Here is a 14,760-nt window from a genome sequence, read left to right as displayed (position 1 = left end):
AACCAGGTGCCCGCAGTCTAGCCAACCAACCAGACACCAGCTGTTCCTGCCCTGTTCAATTTCCGTACCGCGGGACTAATTCGCCCTGTTGCACTTTTGCGCAGTTGACTTCATTTTGACTTGCCTTGCACTCTTTCGCGAGCCGCAACCTCACCACTGTACCCTCGACCACCACCGACCCTCGGTGATGCAATGATCGCCCGTTCGTCTTCTCCCTCCTCCTTCTACCCGGCCGTCCGCCGCGGCCTCGTGCGGCGACCGACACCGCTTCGGCGACGTCCACTCCCGCCACAAGCGCCGGCTGGTTTTCCTGCTTTGAATTCTCCGACAACAATACCTGCGACTATATGCGGGCGCTGTTTGCAGACCAAGGCGGGTTTGTCTGTCCGGCCTATTTCGACGCCAAAATACGGTGCTACACCATCCTCGACACTGTCTCCAACGGCATCGTCACCTCTGACACGTGCGCGGACCGGCCAGCAGCGGCAACATGCCAGCATCGCGACGGCAACGGAAGAGAACACGGCGCAGGCGACACGCGACGACATTGGGCCGCTGCAAGAGTACGACCGGCGTGTCGAGGCCGGCCGCCTGCGGAATGACGAGCACCAGCGAGGTACGTCTGCCCTCGTGAGAGGCTGCGGAAAATTAGAAGCGAAGGACAATAACTGACACGCAATCCAGGAATCATACAGAGTTTGCAGCACATGCACGACGAGCTGCGCCACTACCATGCGCCGGACGTCGTGCACCCAGACATTGAAAGTCTCCAGCCGCAGCCCAAGTCGTTTATGGGATCCCTCTTTGGCGGCGGCGGGCCCAAACAAGCGGCCCTCGGCAAGATCCCCGAGAACCTGCCACAGGGTCTATATCTATACGGCGACGTCGGCAGCGGCAAGACCATGCTCATGGACCTGTTTTACGACACGCTGCCGAGCGCCGTGCGGTCCAAGACGCGCATCCACTTCCACAACTTTATGCAAGATGTGCACAAGCGGCTGCACCAGATGAAGATGAAATACGGCAACGAAATCGACGCTGTGCCGTTTGTGGCGGCCGACATTGCTGAGCAGGGCAACGTGCTGTGCTTTGACGAGTTCCAGTGCACCGATGTGGCGGACGCCATGATTTTGCGGCGGTTGCTGGAGGCGCTCATGTCGCATGGAGTCGTTCTCGTGACGACGTCCAACCGCGAGCCGGACGAGCTGTACAAGAATGGGATCCAGCGGGAGTCCTTATTCCTGCGATCGAGTTGCTCAAGCGACGACTGCATGTCATCAATCTCGACTCGCCCACCGACTACCGCAAGATTCCCCGTCCACCGTCGGGCGTCTATCACACACCACTCGACAGCCACGCGGCGTCGCACGCCGAAAAGTGGTTCCGCTTCCTGGGCGACCGTGAGCACCCGGAACCGCACCCCGAGGTGCAAAAGGTCTGGGGCCGCGAGATCCACGTGCCGCGCGTCAGCGGCCGGTGTGCCTGGTTCACGTTTGATGAGCTGATTGGCAAGCCGACGTCGGCCGCGGACTACCTGGAGCTCGTGCGCGCGTACGACGCATTTATCGTGACGGATGTGCCCGGCATGACGCACCGGCAGCGCGACCTCGCGCGACGCCTCATTACGTTTATCGACGCCGTCTACGAGGCGCAGGCCAAGCTGGTGCTGACGACGGCCGTGCCGCTCAACCAGCTCTTTGTGTCCAAGGACGAGATCATTGATACCCTGACAAAGCAAGGCCAGAGTACCAACGAGTCGATTGAGCACCTCGTCGACGGCATGGAGGGCCACAACATGATGGCCGAGCTCAAGCACTCGAACCTGTTTACCGGCGAGGAGGAGGCCTTTGCCTTTGGGCGTGCACTGTCACGGCTGACGCAGATGGGCAGCAAGGAATGGGTCGAGCGTGGCATGGGTCTCGAAAGCCAGGGCGGCAAACCCGAGCACGACAACTGGACTAAGACGCGGAGCCGGCAGATGGAAGACAGCATGTAAGGAAAGAGGAGGACGGAACGAGGATGGAAGCGTGGAAGCGACCTTCATAAGCGTACGCCTTGAATATAGACCATCGACATATAGAAAGCGTTTTGACTTGTATGGACGGCGTACATTACATTGCATGGATCGTGCGCCTGCCACGTCATGTAGGAGAGCAAGAAGAGAAAGCAAGCAGTTTGATAAGCAACTGATTTGATACGGAATGACTATGATGCCGGCAAATTTTACCAGGAAAGCTCTGTCCGTTATGCCATGAGATGCCCAACAGTTACAAAGTAGACTGTATGGTATTCGGGCCTCGCTAATCCGTACATTGTGCCTGCTAACGTCCACAGTGGGTCCTTCAGCGTAAGTGACTGCATCCGGCTCTAAGACGTACCACTTTGACCGCGTGGCACGCAATCCACTGTGAAACTCTCCGCACTGGTCCCAGCCAATCACATGGCTTCGTGCTTGAGAATATGCCCGCAGTACCCATACATGCGCCGCCTGGCCAACCTAGGAAGGAGATAGCCCACCACTGTTTGCTTATCAGTCACGCAGTGCGGAGGCCGCTGGCGCAATCAGCCAGAGCTGCCTGTTTCTGATCCGTCATCCTCGCCTTCCCCATACACCAAACAGCTCTCCCCTACAGCAACAACAACAACAAAACAATATCAAGAACGGCCACAGGACAAGCATCGACACTGCGTACGCTATCATCGAAAACTCCTTCCGAAAACCACATTCTCTCAAATTCCTCCCTCCCCGTATACACAATATGAAAGCCGCCAACGCCCTCGCGCTGCTGCTGCCGGCCGTGGCCGCACGCTTCGTCGACAGCCACAACGGCGAGAACGTCCAGCTGCACCCCGAGGTGGCGGCTGCGGAGCAGTTTCTGATTGAGCTGGGCCCGGGCGAGACCCGCTGGGTTACGGAGGAGGAGAAGTGGGAGTTGAAGCGCAACGGCCTGCGGTTCATGGACATTACGGAGACGGAGCAGCTGGGCGCGATCAACACCGTCAAGGTCAACGCAGCGGGCAAGACGCGCGTCTTCCCGGCCAACGCCACACTGCAGTCCGAGGTGGCGCCGCTCGCCAAGCACCTGGACAAGGCGTCGCTGCAGGCGCACCTCGAGAAGCTGACGTCGTTCCACACCCGCTACTACAAGTCGGACTACGGGCGGCAGTCGTCCGAGTGGCTGCTGGGGCAGGTCAAGAAGATTGTGGGCGCGGCCGGCGGATTCCAGAGCCAGAGCGGCATCACGGTGGAGCATTTCCCGCACCCGTGGGGCCAGAACTCGATCATCGCGCGCATCCCGGGCCAGACGAACCGCACGATTGTCGTGGGCGCGCACCAGGACTCGATCAACCTGTTCCTGCCGTCCATCCTGGCGGCACCGGGCTCGGACGACGACGGCAGCGGCACCGTGACGATCCTCGAGGCGCTGACGGCCCTCCTGCAGTCGGAGGACATCAAGGCCGGCAAGGCGCCCAACACGGTCGAGTTCCACTGGTACTCGGCCGAGGAGGGCGGCCTGCTGGGCTCGCAGGCCATCTTCAGCGCCTACGAGAAGGCCGGCCACGACGTCCGCGCCATGCTGCAGCAGGACATGACGGGCTACGCCCAGGGCACGCTCGACGCCGGCCAGGTCGAGAGCGTCGGGGTCATTGTCGACTACGTCGACCCGGCCCTCACCGAGTTTATCAAGAAGGTCATTGTGGCCTACTGCGACATCCCCTTCGTCGAGACCAAGTGCGGCTACGCGTGCTCGGACCATGCCTCGGCCAGCAAGGCGGGCTACCCGTCGGCGTTTGTGATTGAGTCGTCGTTTGAGCTCAGCGACAAGCACATCCACTCGACGGACGACCTGATCAAGTACCTGTCGTTTGACCACATGCTGCAGCACGCGCGCATGACGCTGGGTTTTGTGTATGAGCTGGCGTTTGCCGACTTTGACAAGCTGGAGAAGAGTGCCGGTGTGGACGGTGCCAAGACGCCCGCCATGGGCGAGCTGTAGACTGAGGCTTTGATGTATTTTGTAGAGAAGGGATGGCTGGAGCCGTGGTTTGCTTGTGTCACGGTACGTTTCTGTGCTTAGTATTATGTTAGGGTCCAAATGGCCAGACTTTATATGACAGCGTTTTCTTTCATCCGACATGATGTAAATCATACCCTGCATCCGATGCCATGTGTAATATATGTGTTCCCATGGCTCTTGACGTTGATTGGTTCTCCTTGCCATCTGCAGTACGGCACAAATAGACCGACTGTCCATCGTACGAAGTAATACCCCATAGTCCTGCTTTCTGCTCCACAAGGACAACGCGGTTGAAAAGAAATGAGTGAATATGTGGATCAGTTGACGTGGAGTCCTAACATAGCTTATTTTCTTCCGACAAGTCCTCTTCGAAGCAAAGAAACAGCAGAACGTGCTCTTCGTACAAGGCAGAGCACGTGCTGGTAGACACTGACCGACAGGGAAAACGGCTAGATCCAGGGCAGCTTTTGTTAGTGGTGCTTGCAACGCGAGCTTATTTAGCCATGTCCACAGCCCACGTTCACCTTCTTTACAATCCTTACTTTATTTGATCCTCTCGTGCCGTTTGCCGTTTGTCGCCTGCCATGCGGAGAGTCGATCCTTTCTGTAGTGCATGTTGAAAACTACCATTCTATCGTTGTCGTATCTTTTGGATCACACGCTCTTTTACTCGGATGGGAGAAGAGATTGCTGATCTGTCTGTTGCCGGCCTGTGTTATTTATTCGTTACCCGAAATTTTATTCGGTAGAAATCTGCCATGTAGGGACTATCGTAGAATCTACAACATGCAATGTTCTATTGCTCTTGCTTTGTCTCTGACTGGCTCTACCCAGCGTCATGTTTAATACATCTCTAGTCGCCTTCCAAGCTTTGCGGTGCCGAATCAAGACACCCACAATATGGCGACATTTCCAACTCGGCACGAAAACAACAAAGCAAGACGCCCAGACGATGGTAAAGAGTATAGAGTACGTAACGGCAGCTCGTCAATGACTGCCGCCTCGCCATTGTTGCCTCGATTTATTGATTATTGATAAAAAGGAAGAGAAAACGAAAGCGTCGGTGTTCTTAAACGACAAGGCCTGCCTTGGCAGTTCCAGGAACACAACCCGACTTCGTACTCCGGCCAACCTTCTCATCACGGACAGGGGCTTCAAGACTGAAGGACGTGTTGGATGAGTATTTACAAGTAGATAATGCCAAGACCTCATCGAGAGGCACGCGGGAGAGGCTGACGCCACGATTGGAAGGAACGGCCCAGCGTGCCCCTGGCTACTCTTTCCGCTGGTCGTTAGGGGCTCTTGGCATGCAGTTACACTTTACATCACTTCCACGACGCATTCACCCCAAAGCTCAACAGCACCCAATAGCATGCGGAAAAGACACAAAGGATGGACGATTCTTTAGATTGCAGATGCGCAGCTGTGCTCATTACAACGTGGTTTCCGGTCGCCTGGTCTAGGTCTGGCCCCCCGGCCTGCCACACTGTCGGGCGCGTTATTGGCTGACAAGGAAACGCGAACCCAGATCGGTGCAGTTCGTTTCCTGTTCCTGACAGGGCAGGCGGACTCGGATGGCAGCAGGGCAGTCGTCTGATGGCAAGCTGGGAAATAAATAGATAAAGAGGAGGGATCGTCGTTGCAAAACGAGACCTACAGGGGGAGGGCCCAACCTCAACGACCGGAAGCCGCTCATCGGTCACGCATCGGCACCCTTCACCATGAACAACTTCCTCGCCACGCTCGCTCTGACGGCCGTCGTCGCCCAGGCTCAGAGCATCCATGACATCACGGGCAACAGGTTTCTTTCGCCGTACAATGGCCAGTCAGTCTCGGGCGTTGTCGGCGTGGTGACGGCCAAGTCGTCGGCCGGCCTGTTCCTGCGCAGCCCCAAGCTGTCGTGCGACGCGCGCATTGGCAACGGCCTGTACGTGTACAGCTCGACGCTCGGCGGCAACGCCAGCATCGCCATCGGCGACACGCTGACGCTGAGCGGCAAGGTCTCCGAGTACCGCTCGTCGGCGGCATACTTGTACTCGACGGAGCTGGAGTCGCCCGTCGTGCAGGGCTGGGCGGCGGGCAAGGGCGGGGCGCCCAAGCCGCGCGTGCTGGGCAGCTCGTCGTCGCTGAGCCCGCCCACGGAGCAGTTTACGAGCCTGGACGGCGGCGACATCTTCGGCGTGCCCAACAACGTCAGCCAGGTGTCGGTGGCGAACCCCAAGCTGCAGCCGGAGGTGTACGGCCTGGACTTTTGGAAGGCGCTGAACGGCGACCTCGTCACACTCCCGCGCCCCGTGGCCATCGCCAAGCCCAACAGCTACGGCGAGACGTGGATGGTGGGCAACTGGACGGCGACGGGCCGCAACGGCCGCGGCGGCCTGACGCTGGGCAGCAAAGACGCCAACCCGGAGGCGATTATTGTCGGCGCGCCGCTCGACGGCACCAAGGCGGTGACGACGTACAAGATCGGCGACACCTTTGGCGACATCACGGGCGTCGTGCACTACCAGTACGGCTTTTACTACCTGCTGCCGCTGGTGGCGCCCGTCTACAAGAGCTCGGCCGCGCCGGCGCTGCCGCCGCCGACGACGCTGCGGAGTACCGGCACGTGCGCGGGCCTGACCGTCGGCGACTACAACATTGAGAACTTTGCGCCGTCGGACACGGCGCACGTCGCGGCGGTGGCCGCGCACATTGTCGACTACATGAAGACGCCGGACGTGCTGTTTGTGCAGGAGATCCAGGACAACAACGGCGCCACAGACAACGGCGTGGTCGACTCGTCTCTGACGCTGAGCACGCTGGTGGCGGCGATTGCCAGCAAGGGCGGCCTGCAGTACAGCTACACGTGGATCAACCCGGTCAACGACGCCGACGGCGGCCAGCCCGGCGGCAACATCCGCCAGGCGTACCTGTACAACGCGGCCGTGGTGCGCCTGGCCCAGAGCACGACGGGCACGGCCGGCGGCGCGCTGGATGCCAACGCGGTGGTGGCGGACCCCAGCAACGGCGGCAAGCCCGCGCTCAAGTACAATCCGGGCCGCATCGACCCGACCAATGCGGCGTGGGCCAGCAGCCGCAAGCCGCTCGCGGCCGCGTGGCAGACGGTCGTGGGCAGCCACGTCTTCTTCACGGTCAACGTCCACTGGGAGTCCAAGGGCGGCAGCTCTAGCCTGCAGGGTGACCTGCGCCCGCCCGTCAACCTCTCTGTGGCGAAGCGCACGCAGCAGGCCCAGATCACGGGCGCGTTCATCAAGTCGATTCTGTCGCTCGACGGCGACGCCCGTGTCATCATGGGGGGCGACCTCAACGAGTACAGCGTCGTGCAGCCCGTGACGGCGTTTGCCAACGTCTCGGGCATGGTGGACCTCGACGTGGCGGCCGGCATCCCGGCCGAGGAGCGCTACACGTACACGTTTGACAACAACATGGAGGAGCTGGACCACGTGTTTGTCAGCAGCGCCATTGCCGCCCTGGGCCCCAAGGAGGAGCACCTGCACGTCAACACGTGGGTCAGCTACAACGACCAGACGTCGGACCACGATCCCACGGTGGCTCTGCTCAACGTCTGCGGCGCCAACGTTGCGCCGGGCGGCGGCATCAGCCCGTCGTCGGTCGTGTCGTCTCTGCCCTCGTCGACGCCGGCGGCGTCCTCGACGCTGTCGACCGTCACCCGGTCCAGCACCTCGTCGGTGTCTGCCTCGTCGGCGCCTGCCTCGTCGGCGTCCGCCTCGTCGTCGTCGGCACCCGCCCCCTCCGGCTCGGCCGTCGCCCTCTCGGGCAAGGGCCACCTCGAGGTCTCGTCGCCCGGCGTCGCGTCGGGTGGCGTGCTCATCACGGCGGGCACCTGGTACCGCGGCGGCGGCACCCCGGCGACGTACACGGCGACGCCCGCGGCCGACGGCGTCGCCTTCACGCTGAACACGTCCAAGGGCAAGTGCGCCGTCCAAGACGACGCCTCGCTGCTGTGCGCCAGCACGGTGACGACGGCCAGCAGCTTTGGCTACGACGGCAGCTACCTGACGCACGGCGCGTCCAACACGTTCTATGCAAAGGCCGTGCCGTCGGGCACGACGCAGGGCACCATCTACACCAAGGACCAGTCCGGCGTGATCCTGCAGATTTCGTGGGTGCAGCTGTAGACGATTGTGGATGGTGGACGACGACGACCAACAAATACTTTTGCCATTCCTTTTTTTCCTTTCCTTTCCTGTACAATACTTTTGGACTATTTTTCGCATGTACCTTAATACTGGCCACGGTACTCATAGGCTGAATCTTGTCTCATATAATAACAATTGTTGCTCAGAGTCGCCAAGTCGTAGGCCTACTCTCTATCAGTGTACGAGGCAATACGGTGTCCGCTACGCCTGCATGAGGCCCTTTGTCTACACTGTCGCATCCGACTGCAGAATGCTCCTCCATTTCGTCGCCTTCTGCTCACCAACTGCTTCCTCCAAAGTTTCGCTCAGGCGGCCGGCCGGTCCGTTCTGGAACGTATAAATGGGCCCCAGTGTGCCGTCTGTCGTCCTGAGGGGCGGCCACGGCAGGATACCGTGGCAAAAGCGGAGCCAGGCCGACCGGATCTGTGCGACAGCGCCGCCGTACCCATCACGCAGCTCTGCTGGAACCTGGTCTGGGGCGGCGTTGAAGAGGAAGAGGTCGCTGATGGCGTGGTTGGCCCGGCCATACGACGAGGGCCAGTTGGGGTAGGGATTTGTGGCCTCGATGTTGTAGACGAGGACACCGCTGGCGCGGCGGTGCTGGAGGGCAATGTGGAGCGGCGGAATGCGAAAAGCCACGTCGGCCATGAATTCCGCCCACGGCGCGACGGCCGCAGACGGCGTCTTGAGGGTCGCTGTGAGGCCGTAGTCGTCGGCGATGTGCGGCGAGGGAAACGCGCTGGCGTCGGCGACCATGCCGTTGGACGCGAAGAAATTGAACAGCTTGCCGCGTATGTGGTCGTCGGCGTGGGGCTGGCGGGTGCCCATGTCCATGAGAATTGTCGTTGTGAGATCTTGCTGTAGTCGAGGGACACAACAGACGTTAGCATGATTGACGGGCCCCCCGGCGGTTTGTTTGTGAGCTGTGCCATCCTACCTCGTACGCGCAGGCACCAATCATGAGATCGGGCTCGTTACCGTCCTCGCGGCGCGGCGTCTCCAAGTCCTGGAGGTAGCCGCCCTTGATCCACTCGTCGTCGACAACGGGATAGTAAATGTCCGTCGTCACGGGCGTGACCATGTCGTCCACAGGAAGCTGCTGCAGTTGCCGGACCATGTCAAGCGCATCGCGGCCTCGTGTTCTACGACGGCGTGTTCCGTCGTCGCCCACCTTGGCCATGTACGCATCAAAGTTCTTCTGCTGGTAGCTCGTGGGCATCGGGCCAATGCCAATCATCGTGCCGCTCGACGCGATCACCCTCTGGAAGTGCCGCGGGCCCGGATAGATGCTCTGGAAGTGCACGGAGCTGCCGCCGGCGCTGGTGCCGCTGATGGTCATCGCGCCGGCATCGCCGCCAAAACCCCCGATGAAGCGCGCGCACCACGCCAGGGCCTGCCGCTGGTCGTGGAGCCCATAGTTGCCCACGGGCTCGCCGTGGGCCGCGTTGAAGGCGGCCAGCTCCTCCGACGCCAGGAAGCCCAGGGGGCCCAGGCGGTAGTTGCAGGTGACCAGGACAACGGGGAGGGCGGCGGCGACGGACGCGCGGACGAGATCGGTCCCGTCGTAGACCTCGCGCCGGGCCACCTGGACGCTGTGGCTGCCGCCGATGTACGCGCCGCCGTGGACGAAAAAGAGGACGGGCACGCCTGCGTTGCCGCTCTCCACGGCCGACCGAGGTGCCGTAATGTCGACATTGAGACAGGCAAACTCGTCCATCGGCGGCATGGCAATCTCTGGAGAGCCACTGACAGGTCCTCCGTCCCAGTACTCCAGAAACGGCATGTGTGGCTGGGGACAGTATGCGCTAGAGAATGTGAGTTGTAAGTCTTGTGCCTTTCGGTATCACATAAGGTGACTCACCCTGGTTGCCGAGCATCAAACGGATTCTCTGGGAGCTGCTCAAGCAGAGTCGCCTGTCGAAATCGACCCGGAATTGCAGCAAACGGAAGGCCGCGAAACTGCACAATGTCGTCTCCGCGTGCCATACCGACCACCTCGCCTAGTTGCGGGTGATGCAGATGGTAGTCCGCCTCGTTCTTCGCCGCTGCTGCCGCTGCCGCTGCCGCTGCCACCATGTTCTCGGCCATCTTCTCCGCAACTTGCGCGGCCCTCGCCGCTGCCGACACTTGGACCTCCATACTTTCAGCTTCGATGAGGGTGGGGCGGTATTTCCTCATCTCTGCCCTTGCCGCCACTGCGCGCTCTCTCTCCGCACGAGCTGTCTCCGCCTCCTGGCGGGCTTCGGCCGCAGCATCGCCCGGACTCCAGACCAGTCCGGCAGCAATCTCAGCTCCTCCCTCATTTCTCGCCACTGTAGCCTGCTCCGCTGCCATCTCTGCCCCCTGTGCGGCATTGGTAGCCTCATGCATGAATCGCTCAATGGTCTCCCGGCGTGAATTCTCGGCGGTCCTGCGGTTCTCCTCCGACTCCTCTTCGCGCATGATCGCCAGTGCTCTCGTCAGCAGGTCCTCATTGTCGGCCCGAAGCCGTCCTCCTCCGCCAGCTCGGCTCCTCCTGATGCCTTGGCGCCGGCCACGCCGACCACGCCGGCCACGACCTGTAGTTGCCTGTCACAGCGCATGTTAGTTAGGCGCGCAGTAGCATGGACTCGTAGCTTGACAGGAGAAGACTCTTACACGCGGCATGCTGTTTCTGCTGCTGCTGCTGCTCTTCTGGTTGCTGCTGCTGTTGTTGTTCGTGGTCTCTGTCTGTGACGGTGGTGGGCGTTGTAGATGCAGCTGTGGTGGTGGAGAAACATCGTCTTGCGACCATGTTTTGGTTCCAACATTTTCTGTTTATTGACATTTTCTGTTTATTGACATTTTCTGTTATTATGGAAAGAACATGTCTGGGCTGGGTCACTGCATCTTGCGTTGCAGGAAGGCGCTACCTGTCGCCAACAAATATGACGCTCATTGCACCTACAACCTCAGTAGGCAAGAGCGTTGGACGTCCCTGCCCTGAAGCCCTTTCGCTCTTTCACTGTTTCCGTTCTTCTTTTCTTTCTTGGTACTTGAGGGACTGTTCAAATGACCGTTCAACGGATTTGGAGTTTACTACACCATAGGATGAGTCTGCTCACCGACTGGCCTTGACCTTCGATGCCCACTTCCGTTCGAATCTTGTGTGATGCAAATATGTCACGAGACCTCCGTGCTCAGAAGACTTGGAAACACGGAAACGGAATAAGAATATACGTAAAATGTATTGTATATTGTATTGGCGCCGCCGTGGGTCTCGTTTTGATTTCCCTTTTTTTCTATATCACAAGTACATTTCCGAAACAAGGACCTTTCATACATATCCGCCATGAAATTCAATATCATACTACCGCAAAAAGCGATCTCCAATTCCCGGTCCGTTCCATCTGCATGTCCTCGCAAGACTGCCGAAACATGTACTTGCTGGCCAGTGTGCTGCCGGTGAGCACCAGCATGCGCGCATCCATGCCCCGCTCCATAGCACTTGAGCTCACCTGGAGCGTCTCAACTGTGACGACAAGACAGTCGTCAAGACGACACTCGTCGGCCGACGGCCATGTCCTTCTGACCCACTCTCTGGTCACCGTCCGCCACGCGCCGACCACACGGTTCGTGAGCACCGCCTGCAGCGGCCATGTGGAACGGAGAGTCAAGTGCGCCTCTGGTGCCGCCCCTCTGGATATCCCCGCGAGAGCGCCGCCGGGCGTCAACGGCGCCAGCGTGACCGAAAACGTGCATGCGTTCTGGCAGCACACATACCAGAGCTCGACCTCCCGCAGCTGCGGCATCCGCGCCGCCACGGCCGCCGCCCGCCGCAGCAGTCGCACAATGGCATCGGGCGACGAGGAGGGCGCCAGCGTCGGCGCCGTCAAGACGATCGTGGCGAGCCGCGGCCACGTGTGTGTCGCTGCGGGCAGACCTGCCGCGGCTGCAAAGAAGTCGTCCGCGTTGCAGAGAAAGGCGACGTTGATCACGGTCAGGTTGTTGCTGCCCGCGGCGAGCTGGCGTCCGAGCTGCGGGCGGAGTCGGCGAAAGGTCAGGGCTGTGAGGCCGACGGGTTCGCCGTCAAAGCCACGAAACTGCCGGTGAAGCGTAAGGCTGCTCTCCAAAAACAGGTTGAGACAACGCAGCGACGGTGGCAGATCGGCGAGCAGACGGCTGTAGCCGCGCTCCATGGTGTCAAAGTTGGCTGCATCCAGAGGCCGCCACGGCTCCAGATGTACCTGCTGCACGCCTGGAAAGCTCGCATGGAGCAGGTGGTGCAAAGTATTGGGGTGCATCGCGCGGAAGAACCGGCGGCCGACGACAAGTGTCTGCACAATCGGCGCGGCCGGTGGGCCATGACGCATCCAATATCGCAGATGCCGGTTGCTGCACCGCTTCCGTCCCTTGTCTTCCTTGCTTTCCTTGGTTCCGGTGTTTATCGCATCTGCCTCGACACCATCGGCGTCTAGTGCGAGGGGACGTGTCCCGAAAATACGGCGAAAGCCCGCAGGCGGTAGTCGGATTCGTGGAATGACAATGTCACCGACCCCCCCTTTTTCCCATCCGTACCTACAATGTTTGCGGAGGTGCCGTGTTTCCCTAAAGTACCACCTGTAGTCTTGGCCACAGCGTATCGTGCCGTACGGATGCAAGATGCGGTACTCCTGCCACATGTGCTGCCCATCGCTGATGGAGCGCACACCCAACTCCAGCCGCAGTCCCCGCTCTTGTGACACAGGGCCCGTCCATGCGGCAAGCCCGCGCAGCAGACGCCACAGGACGCCCGTAAAGGCCATGTTGTTGCGCTTGAGCGTCGCCGCATTCTCGTCTGTGCCACACTCCTCGCATGTGTACCCGGGCAGGTCGATGGTCAGCCGCAGCCGGCCCACGTACGCCAGCCGGTCGGGACGCCGCCGAACCGCCGCGCAAAACGGCTCCACATCGTCGTTGAACAGCGCCAGCGACGCAAACGTGCGTCGCTCGAAAAAAGCCTGCCACTCGCGCGAGACGGCCGCACACGGTGCCCACGCGTATGTGTGCAGTTTCGCTCCCGCTGCCCTGCCCCTCCTTGCCGCCTCTGCCTCTGAGCAATGTCTGGGCCCCTGGTGTGGATCTGGGTCGGGTCCAGCGATGTGCTTGAGGAGAAGGAGGCGCAGTTCTGGGGGGAAACGCTCCCAAGACAAGCAACTCATTGTTTTGGTCGCCGTTGTGAAGCGCGTATCAAGGTGAAGAGCGATGTGACCAAAAGTATAGATAGAAGGAACAAGGATTCCAAAAGCGAGACGTATAAATTGAGTTTCTGTTCTAAAGGTGCAAAGAAATGGGTCTGGGAAGAGGAGACAAGGGACGGTGAGAGACGTCGTACTTTTAAAGAATCCTGGATAAAGTTCGTGGTTGCGGATTTTGCGTGCATTGTGTCTGTTGGGTGTGCAACAAGATGATATAATCCGCGGTAATCATCCTTTTTCTTTTAAAGTTTTGGACACTGTACAAGAACGGAGTAGGGCGCTGTTCGCGTTCGAGTTGCTGTGATGAGTGATGCTCGCTGTTGGTTGGATATGTAGACGCGTAGCTCCTTGTCAGCCTCAAAGTCCTCTCTCTACGCCCGCACTCTTGGCATTTTCGACATTATTAGAAGCACCTCTATACGTAGTGTTTTTATGCTCAAAACAATAAGTCTGCTAAGTCTAACTGGGAGTGGATGAAGCGGTGATTGGCATCTGATATAAACATTCTTTACGAAGACAATATAGCCCTCTAGGACTAATAATACGAACTTGTGGGTACTATATATAACGATGAAGTTGATGGAACAGGACTTAAGTTAAGATGAAGCCTGTGGGGCTTATCAGCCAGTCACTCTCTCTTACTCATGGACGGGTGTAAGATATGCGCGGCTGCCGCCAGGAACAAAACGCTTAGGTCTTATCAGCGGACACCGCCGACTTTCCGAAAACCGGCCTATATGCCGTATAATAGAACCAAACTACGTTCTGTCGTTGGATTCCTTGCTACTACATCCACGGCAAACGACAAATGGCCCAAACACCCATCTCGCTGGAAGCGTCGACGCTGACGCCAGCGCGACTGGCTGCCGCTGCATCCAAATGCACCGAACTCCAGCGCTCAGGCCGCGAAACGCATGCCAAACGGCCCTTTGCGGCTCTCTTGCTGGGCCCGGACTGCGAAACGGTGCTCATGACCTCGCTGTCCCTCTCCCACGTCCGACACGCCGAGTGCGAGCTTGCCCGCAATGCGGCCGACAACTACGCCTGGGACTACCTCGCCCAGTGCACCATGGTGTCCACGTGGGAGCCGTGTGCCATGTGCGCCGGGGCCATCTACTGGGCGCATATCGGCCGTCTTGTGTATCTCGCATCTGAAAAGACCCTGCAGACGCTGACGGGGACGGGCAATACGGAGAACTTGACACTGGATATGCCATGCCGGTCCTTGTTTGCGGCCGGCCAAACGACGGTCGAAGTGCTCGGGCCATTCACAGAGGAGGGCTGGGAACAGAAAGTGGTGGACGATGCCGCACTCTACTGGTCAACAACGGCGTAGCGGACTTGGTCACATTGGTGTTGCTTTCGTCTGATCAGGCAAGGGAA

At 59.5% G+C, this 14,760-nt stretch overlaps 6 protein-coding genes across 6 annotated transcripts; 4 read left to right on the top strand and 2 right to left on the bottom strand.

Annotated features, from left to right (window-relative positions):
- Positions 1-192: 192 nt before the first annotated feature.
- Positions 193-1,996, top strand: SPSK_08929 (uncharacterized protein; the record flags this gene model as incomplete). Its single annotated transcript, XM_016735514.1, has 3 exons — positions 193-616; positions 685-1,330; positions 1,354-1,996. The coding sequence occupies 3 exons, from the start codon at positions 193-195 to the stop codon at positions 1,994-1,996; spliced, it is 1,713 nt and encodes a 570-aa protein (XP_016587052.1).
- A 763-nt stretch (positions 1,997-2,759) lies between these two features.
- Positions 2,760-3,998, top strand: SPSK_09351 (bacterial leucyl aminopeptidase; the record flags this gene model as incomplete). The annotated part of the gene is made up of 1 exon (XM_016735925.1): positions 2,760-3,998. One exon carries the CDS (start codon positions 2,760-2,762, stop codon positions 3,996-3,998), a length of 1,239 nt encoding a protein of 412 aa, XP_016587051.1.
- A 1,742-nt stretch (positions 3,999-5,740) lies between these two features.
- SPSK_08622 (uncharacterized protein) lies at positions 5,741-8,161 on the top strand (the record flags this gene model as incomplete). The annotated part of the gene is made up of 1 exon (XM_016735213.1): positions 5,741-8,161. The coding sequence occupies one exon, from the start codon at positions 5,741-5,743 to the stop codon at positions 8,159-8,161; it is 2,421 nt and encodes an 806-aa protein (XP_016587050.1).
- A 246-nt stretch (positions 8,162-8,407) lies between these two features.
- Positions 8,408-10,955, bottom strand: SPSK_08576 (uncharacterized protein; the record flags this gene model as incomplete). The annotated part of the gene is made up of 4 exons (XM_016735169.1): positions 8,408-9,040; positions 9,120-9,987; positions 10,044-10,740; positions 10,820-10,955. The coding sequence occupies 4 exons, from the start codon at positions 10,953-10,955 to the stop codon at positions 8,408-8,410; spliced, it is 2,334 nt and encodes a 777-aa protein (XP_016587049.1).
- Positions 10,956-11,505: 550 nt separating this feature from the next.
- SPSK_08904 (uncharacterized protein) lies at positions 11,506-13,341 on the bottom strand (the record flags this gene model as incomplete). The annotated part of the gene is made up of 1 exon (XM_016735490.1): positions 11,506-13,341. The coding sequence occupies one exon, from the start codon at positions 13,339-13,341 to the stop codon at positions 11,506-11,508; it is 1,836 nt and encodes a 611-aa protein (XP_016587048.1).
- Positions 13,342-14,185: 844 nt separating this feature from the next.
- On the top strand, positions 14,186-14,713 carry SPSK_09915 (uncharacterized protein; the record flags this gene model as incomplete). The annotated part of the gene is made up of 1 exon (XM_016736482.1): positions 14,186-14,713. One exon carries the CDS (start codon positions 14,186-14,188, stop codon positions 14,711-14,713), a length of 528 nt encoding a protein of 175 aa, XP_016587047.1.
- Between the last annotated feature and the right edge of the window lie 47 nt (positions 14,714-14,760).

The sequence above is a fragment of the Sporothrix schenckii genome (assembly GCF_000961545.1).
Source record: "Sporothrix schenckii 1099-18 chromosome Unknown Cont44, whole genome shotgun sequence".
Lineage (NCBI taxonomy): Eukaryota > Fungi > Ascomycota > Sordariomycetes > Ophiostomatales > Ophiostomataceae > Sporothrix > Sporothrix schenckii.
Note: the sequence above shows the minus strand (reverse complement) of the source record. Positions and strands in the feature narration are given on the sequence as shown.